General features: G+C 38.1%; 1 protein-coding gene across 4 annotated transcripts; it reads right to left on the bottom strand.

Annotated features, from left to right (window-relative positions):
* Positions 1-1,392: 1,392 nt before the first annotated feature.
* On the bottom strand, positions 1,393-6,737 carry LOC128854923 (histone-lysine N-methyltransferase PR-Set7). Of its 4 annotated transcripts, none has more exons than XM_054089396.1 (4): positions 6,667-6,737; positions 5,897-6,288; positions 4,712-5,754; positions 1,393-4,266 (listed from the first exon to the last, which is right to left on the bottom strand). In XM_054089396.1, exons 2-4 carry the CDS (start codon positions 6,198-6,200, stop codon positions 3,526-3,528), a joined length of 2,088 nt encoding a protein of 695 aa, XP_053945371.1. In that variant the 5' UTR covers positions 6,201-6,288; positions 6,667-6,737; the 3' UTR covers positions 1,393-3,525. The 4 variants fall into 4 exon arrangements, with proteins under 4 accessions (XP_053945371.1, XP_053945370.1, XP_053945373.1 ...); XM_054089395.1 differs by having other exon boundaries at positions 6,481-6,707; XM_054089398.1 differs by having other exon boundaries at positions 4,712-5,715; positions 6,481-6,707.
* Between the last annotated feature and the right edge of the window lie 1,714 nt (positions 6,738-8,451).

Here is an 8,451-nt window from a genome sequence, read left to right as displayed (position 1 = left end):
CCAAAACGTGCGCTTGCCAAAACGTGCGTTCAAGTTCGTCTCACCAGTTATAAAGCACGGGGGAGGCTCAATAATGGCGTGGGACTACTTTTGTGGAACAGTGTCGGACCAATTCATCGTATTTTAGGTAATATAGATGCGTTCAAGTACATTTACATACTTCAAAATATAATGCTAACTTATGCGGAAGCCAATTTACTGGTAATTTGGAAATTCCAACAAGATCCGGAGCACACTTCTCGTGTCGCAAAGGATTTTCAATAAAATATTAATGTATACTTTTCACTTTCGCCCGCATTGTACTATTATTTTTCTTCGTTCTTAAGTAATTTTCTCGAAGGATTTACGAATTGTATTCACTTTTGTGCACGATGTAAAATAATTTGTTTTTCTGGTATAAAAATACTGATACAGATTTAAAAAATTGTAAATTTAAAAAATAAAATCTAATATGCAATGTTTTGCATTTAGTTTTATTGAAAAAAGTCTCAGATGGAGAGAACTGGGTATCGTTCTTAAGTTGTTGCTATTGTATCAACTTACTAAACCGTGTTAGTGCAATGTGGTCTTTGTCTAACTCATTTAACAGTAGGTCCAGGAAACTTGCTGTTTCGACAGGTTGGGTCCAGAGGGAGAGGGGCCATGCGAAAAGGTGGTTAGTGCCGTGCGGGGTGCCTCCACATGCAGGACATATATTTGGTATGTCGGGGTCAATTCTGGATAGGTGTGTTTAGTATTCTACAGTATCCACAACGTAATTGTGCCAAAGTTACGCGGGTCCCTCGGGGTGGCTGAAGCTCTGAATCGTTCTTAAGAATTTTTCAACGGATGTACATCCATCAACAAATTCGCCTTTTAGAAATAGTTTTTAGCAAGTAATGGGCGTTTCTAGCCTAAAAACAAAAATGATTTTCTAAATAATCTAGGAAAATTAGACTGGTTATACACCCACAATATCGAGCTAGCTGGTAAATGCAGAACTGCTGCAGCACTGCAAAGAAAGCAAAGCGGGCTGTAAAGCAAAAATGTACACCAATGCTTCACATCAGGCGTTTTTTGGGAAGCAATAAGTTGGCAGCGCTATGTTATTTTTCCTCTTGTTACAGGGAGCTACATAAACCCAAAATATAGATGAAAATAAATTGATTAAAAATTATTTATTATTTTTTTTTCTTTTTACAAAGGGATTTGGAATACATTCGGGCAGGTTCTATAATTCACATCCGCATGAATTTCAAAGTGGTTGCCAGAAAATTTCAATAAAATTCACTCAAATGTCAATTACAGAATTCGTCCGATTATTCGGTTGCTTTTTTATTGTACTAAAGTAGCAGCAGTGTTGCACAAAAATACTGCACATACGAGCTAGCTCATCTTGTTGCTTAAGCGGCAATACAATTTGTGCAACATGACGAACTGTGAAGTGTTTTTTTTTTTGGACATATTGCGCTTAGTTTAAGCGCAAACTTAGCGCTAAGTAGGTTGTATCCCGTGCACCAACACATTTGCAGCTTGCAGTATTATTTGTAGATAACTTTATTTATGTTTATGTTAATGTGTATGCTAGTTATGAAGTTTATTGCGAAACTTTACCCATTCCACATTTGCATTTGTGGTCTTTTTTATCATCTTCTGTTTTTTCTGTGTATTTTGCGGTCGTTATACATTAGTTTGCATGGGATAGATAATATATAGTACATATATCGGCAAATATAAACAAAAACATGCATTCACCATTTATAAAAATACGTTATATAAGTGCGCTGGTATAGTAAAGTAATATTCTCTGTTGTGGAGTTTAACACCAATTTGATGGACATTCAATTATAAATTTTTCCAAATTTTACAATGCCCTTCAAGTTATTCAAATATTAAGATATGAATTTTACTTTTTTACGCTTACGGCCACTATATGTACCTATGTATATGTAAATTGTTAACTACAATTACGTTGAATTGTCAATAAATTATTTGTATAGTGTTTTTATTGGTTATTGAAGGAGTGTGTAAGTGGCGTGTACTTTCGTTGATTTTTTTTTTTTTTAATTTATGATTACAAATACAATTCCCCAAATGAAACTTAATAGTTTTAGAACAATATTCTATGCGTTGCTAATATAATTTATAATATAATTTATGTCTTCTTAAATAAAGTTAACTTTATGTACACCTGTCTATTTGTGCACTTATGTAATAAGTATATGTGAGCCAAATGTACGAGGCTTGTTAAAAAAAGGTAGCTTGTTAAAATTTCGCGGGCTATATACATTCGATTTTCGGTTATTGTTTGCTATGTTGGTACACATTGTTTCCAATTTGACATATTTTGACATTATGCATTTTTAGACTTTCGCTTTTCCCAAAACTGAAGACCTCTGAAATGATGGGGATTTGCTATGATTGAGCAGATAAAGATCGCATCGCTAAAAGAGCTCAAAATCATATCAAAATGTGAAGTGCTCCGAGTATTGAGTAAAATTCTGGCACAAGCGTACCATATTATGTCCGGCTGAAGGGCTACTTTGAAGGGAGAAACTAGATATTGATAAATAAATATTTTTCGCGAAACATGTTATTATACTTTTTTAAAAAACCTCGTATATGGCAGCTTTTTGTTCGCAGAAGGCGTTGTATTTTCATTGAACTGTATGTGTTTTTAACTAAAATTGAACTAGTTTATTTTATAGTGGAGTTCCAATACAAAAAATTTAACTTGTGGCACTTTTAAAAGAAAAGTATGAATGCTGCAACAAAAATTGTCCACAATTTCTTAGTTTAGTTTGTCATCATATGTAACTAGCACGAATTCCCTCATCGGCTCAGTGCAATTTGAACACAATTCAGTTATTCATTATTCAGAATGATCCGTTAAACAAGTGGCACAGTGTAACGATGCAGGTGAAAAATTTACTAAAGTAAGTGAAAATTTTTAAATCTTACTTTCAATAACTTATCCTTAATTCTGATTTTATTCTGTAATATTAATTCGGATGAGTTTTAATTTCTTTAACGACACTTTGGAACTTTTGATTATTTCTAATACAACTAACTTTCCAAGCAATGTACACAGTTGCTTGCAAGTACAATAAAAAAGATATGAAACCAGCCAATATTCATTTTCGTTCAACATTGCCACTTTGCCAGTTCGTTACACTGTGCGTACTCTAATTTCGCTTGTTGTATTTAGACTTATTACTAATAAAGCATTAACAATTACCGAAATAAGTCTATAAAATGTTAGAGTTACTACAATTTCTGTTGTTATTACTATTAAATATAAGTCATACGTTGTCTAATCATAGATAACTATCATTAGAATCAACTTTCTATTAATATTAATTTGTTTGTGCAACTATGCTGCCTTTGAGCCGTCAAACACGCAAAAAGTAATTTTTTAAATCAATTTTAACTAGCCTTGTTGACAGATAATTGCTCGCCGCTACAACTTTCGTCGTTAAGCACTTGGTTTGTTTGCACATATAATGCTAAATATGGTTTAGCCTCCTCAAATCGTCTATCATGTATCTAGAAAGCCAGCCAGGGATGATGCAGTAGTGATTCCTTCGAGCGATCACCATAGTCGTAGGTCAACTCTTCGCCCGGCTCAATATCATCTTTTGCTAAGAGAATCAAGTGGGGACGTTGCTTCACTACAACGACTTTTGTGACGAGATTGCCATTGCGCGAATGATTTACCAGGCGCCCAAGTTTGCCGGTATCTTCGGTTGCATCAATGCAATACTGCTGATTTTTGTGTTTGAAGTAGTACATATAACAGCCCGCATTTTCGTCCAATGCATAGCACTTCTCGCGTTCGCTCGCTTCGGTCATCGAAATGAGATCGCCAATATATTCTACCACGAATTCACCGCGTTGGAAGTGTCGATCGGCTATGACACCGCGACCTTTACCTTCAAAGTGTGCTACCTTTAGTCCCTCGGCTCGCTCTTCAATTACAGCCTTTTCTAATGAGCGCATCATTTCCTCCTTGACGGCAGTTTTAGTCTTACGTACACTACGACGAACAGGAAAGAATTCTTTTAAACCGTGATTATTATTTGTTGCGGCCAGAGGTAAGCCATTTTGATATTTCGACTTGTGCGGTTGCGTTTTAACAACATGAGTTTTGGGAGCTATTGGTTTGTGTGGTTGTTTTATATTCTCGTCAATCGAAGTGCACTTATGTGGTTGTGTAGTAACGACTTCTTCAAGGTTCTCATAATTACCGACTTCATGCTTCAAAGCCTCAGCGACATTGTTGTCATTCTGGATGGAATTGAGAACATTTAAATTAATATTTTATGAATGTGTGTTAATTATTATGTTGAAAATTCATATAAGATTTATTTTCTAGTAAAATAAATTGGTCACTAGACCGCAATTGTTGGCAATAAAACAACTCGTTCTTGAAAAAAATGAACATTATATTCTATTCTTTGATGTCAAAATATGCAATCCATATGGTTGCAATATTCTGCAATTTTTCATTTACAAACGATTAATATTATATATTGTATTGGTACGCTTTGAAAATTAGCAACAGTGAATTATTGTTTATATACTGGCCTATAACAATTTTTATACACTAAAATGGGTCTTATAATTGACTACGGATATACTATTTAAAATAGTACATTCAAGTAAGATGACGTAACAATTCTAACTTGAAGAATGGCCAATGAACCAAACATAATTATAAATGTAAACTCACCATTTCTACAGGTATTCCATTATTTAGCAACCTGGTTAAATCTTCTCCGTCATTTATTGCACTAAACTCATTTTGCTGATTCAGTCTTCGTCGAGATTTCGAGTAAACATTTATCATCTGCCGGGGAGATTTTCGAGGTGATAATTGCTCTTTGTTAAGTTTCCGCCCAGACGGTGACGAGATTCTACCAGTAGCAATAGCAGCATGCGTTGGTGAGATCACATGCGGCATAGTCTTGATTGGTGATGGGCACACAATACGGTGAGGTGTTGCTGGTTTCCTTCGACGTGTCTGCCCACCGGCCACTAGATCACCGATCTTATCATTATGTTCTGTCAGCAACACATCTCTTTTAAGCGAGGTAGTGAAAGCAACGCCACTATCGCAAGAGCTGTTGTCATTGTCATTATCCTGTTCTGGCACTAACACCTCTACCACATCGTTTTCGTGACTGTCAGCTAAAGCCATATTTCCCGTCTCACAAAAGAATGGATCATGCTTACACGACGAAACGTTTGGCATGTTGAGCGTAACAATTTGGTTGAAACGCCCATTCAATACAGACGTAAGCGCTGGAGGTGATGAAAATATCGGCTCTACTTCTAGTGACGTTCTAATTTTGAAGTACGAAGATTGATTGGGAGTTTTGTCGATATTTAATGTTAGCACAGGCTCTTGTAGAAATATATTTTCTGTGTGGCTAGCATTTGTACATGCGCTACCTGTTGAAGAGTGGCTATCACGTAACTGAGAGCGATGTGTTAGGAAGTCACTGCCGAAGACCGCATCATCTGTTAATTGTGCCGAATATTCAGAGTCATTTGTATCGTCGTTAAGTTCATTTGGCGAAACTGGAGTCGATGGCTGTACATTACCGTTGTAGTGCGGTAAGTTTTCGTATGAACATGTTTCATCCACGCCGCCGTTTGCAGTTTCTAATTTTGTCTGGCAACTCTCCTGAAGTTTTGTATTATCGGCAGCAATTTTAACTTTGTAGAAATTTTCTATTGTACGTGTTTGTGAACGCGTTGCCAAAGGCACACCTAGAAATGAAAATGCATTAATATAAGATAACCTAATTTATTTTACTTTTAATATTATATATATATATAACAAAATGCACTTAACAAAGCGCGGTAAAACATGAGGTATTAAGAGCAGCGTGTGCCGCCGAAACAAACTTACCAATAGTGCGACCCGTGATACCACCTCTTTCGCTTCTTGCTTTGCCCGCGCCTGATGACGACGACTTTGTTTTTCCGTGCACTTTTACCTGTTTTTCGATCTTCTGTTCTCTACCAGGTAAAACTTCTGTAGAGCAGTTTTCAACTTTACAATCTTTACGCTTAGGACTCGCAAAATATTGTTCTTCCAGGTGTGTACAGCCAACTGTGGCCTTAAGTTCCCCATTTTCCAACAAATTACTGTTGGTACTTCGCGCACCTCCGCCAGCAAGCGTGGTAGCTTTAATGGCGCGACGACGCACCATTTTTTTACAGATATATAAATCAATTATTTCCAATGAAGCTTAAGCACCTATACGATCTCCGCACGTATTTTTGGCTATTATTAAGTAACTATGAAAAAAAAAGGAAAATGTTTTTTTTCTGAATTAGAAATTTTACTGGTACAAAGTGAACGATAAAAAACAATATTGACTGCCAATGCAAAGCAGTGTAGGCGCCATAAGCGCGCTATCGTCTTCACACTGCGTTAGGCCGCAGCTGCTGTTGCCACCAAAATCATTCAATTATTCTTCCTCTTCTTACCGACGCTTGTTTTGCAATTTGAAACAGCCTTAAATAAGCACTTTGGTGTGTGGAGTAATAAAATTATTATTTCCACCATAAATTAATTAGTTAATATCTTTTATTTTAATATTATTTAATCATCATTAATATTTTTTTTTACATTTTTAAGCTGAAGCCTGATGTTCTGTTAAAAATTGTTCCAACCTTTTTCGCTTTTCCGCTGCCTCTGCTTCTACTTTCAATTACTGTGCTTTGTTGTTATTTGACAATATAATGCCACATGACAGAGATAAATGGTGACGCCAGACATGCAGAAAACACCTTTGCAAGAGTGAACGAGTAGATAACGTCACAGGGTGCCACGGTGATGTAAAATTTTAAAGGAGGAATTCGACAGCATGGCCAGTGCTAAATAATGGCTACATATTTTTTATTGATTCCAAATGTTTTGAATAAACTTTTCTGTTTACTTATACGTTTGAATGTTGTAGAATTAATTCAACATTCCAATCAGTATATTTCTAAGCAAATAACAAATTTCCCGTCCTTTATAATTCTTTATTCACTGCACTCCGCATAAATTGCGGTTTATTTGCTTTATACTATTCTGAACCCGTATTGAATAAATAAATGCAGTCATTATTTACGATGAAAAATATTTGTAATATATACGTTTTGCAGCGAAATTAGTTGTTGTTCTTGTTATTGTAGCAGTATCTTCGCCCTGTCAGTGTAGTGTAATTACCGGTCGTCTTCGTCTAGCTCATCTAACGGTAGGCCCAGGAAACTGGCTGTTTCGACGGGTTGGGTCCAGAAGGAGAGGGGTGTTAGATGAGTGGGTTTGTTGGGGCATGTGAAAAGGTGGTTAGTGTCGTGCGCGGTGCCTTCACATGCTGGACATATGTTTAGTATGTCGGGGTCGATTCTGGATAGGTAGGAGTTTAGCCTGCTACAGTATCCAGAACGTAATTGTGCCAAGATTACGCGGGACTCTCGGGGAAGCTGGAGCTGCGATGGGTGGTGGTTGGGATCCGATAACGGCATTCGGGGACGGGAGCTTAAGAAGGTGGTAAGGGTCTCCCGATGGATGTCGTTAATTGCCTGTCTGTATACTGTCTGATCCTGGAGTGGTCTGTCCGTTTTGTCCAGGATCTCGTCTAAGTAGTTGAGAAAGTGTCTCCTGATGTGCCTAGGAGGTGGCTAGGGCTCGAGCAGGTGTCTGCATGGGTGAAGCCTATGGTGACACCCTAGCAGAAACTGCTTGCCGAGCATTTTGTTGTGCTCCTTAACAGGGAGCATGTTAGCCTCGTCGTGTAAGTGTTGAAGTGGGGACATCAGGAGACATCCTGTCGCGGTCCTAATGGCAGTATTCTGGCAGGTCTGGAGCTTCGTCCACTGCGTATCACTGGTTCCAGGCGACCAAACAGGCGCGGCATAGTTGAGAACCGGTCGGCCTATTGCTTTGAAAGTCGACAGCAACATTTCTTTGTCTTTGCCCCAAGTGCTGCCTGCGAGAGACTTGAGGACCTTGTTGCGATTCTGTACTCTCGTTGCAATAGCGGTTGTGTGCGCTGAGAAGGAGAGCAAGCTGTCAAAGGTGACCCCCAAAATTCTGGGGTTATTAACCGTCGGTATCGGGGTATCATCGACGTGCACCTGAAGTTGCAGCTTGACCTCCTTTGTCCAGGTGGTAAAAAGGGTCGCCGTGGATTTAGTGGGAGAAAGTTTTAAGTTTCTCGCAGTGAAGAAGCGAGAAAGGCGGGCGAGGTAGTCGTTTACCTTAGAGCATAGGCCATCAATGTCATTGCAAGACGCCATTATCGTGCAGTCGTCGGCGTATGAGACCAGTGAAACTCTCTCTGGTGGCTGGGGGAGTTTCGAAATATAGAAATTAAAAAGCAGGGGTGAAAGGACACCACCCTGCGGTACTCCTTGCTTTATTTTTCTCTGTTTGGAGGTTTGGACTCGAAATATCACCGACGAGTGACG

The sequence above is a fragment of the Anastrepha ludens genome, chromosome 2 (assembly GCF_028408465.1).
Source record: "Anastrepha ludens isolate Willacy chromosome 2, idAnaLude1.1, whole genome shotgun sequence".
Taxonomy (NCBI): Eukaryota; Metazoa; Arthropoda; class Insecta; order Diptera; family Tephritidae; genus Anastrepha; species Anastrepha ludens.
This window is presented reverse-complemented; position numbering and strand designations above follow the sequence as displayed.

Bases quoted from the DNA above. Each gene is read 5' to 3' on its own strand.
- LOC128854923 (XM_054089396.1), bottom strand. From the start codon at position 6,200: ATGGTGCGTCGTCGCGCCATTAAAGCTACCACGCTTGCTGGCGGAGGT. The intron at 5,755-5,896 runs GTAAGTTTGTTT...TTTCATTTCTAG, and splicing joins TATCACGGGTCGCACTATTG to GTGTGCCTTTGGCAACGCGT. The intron at 4,267-4,711 runs GTGAGTTTACAT...AATTCCATCCAG, and splicing joins ATGGAATACCTGTAGAAATG to AATGACAACAATGTCGCTGA.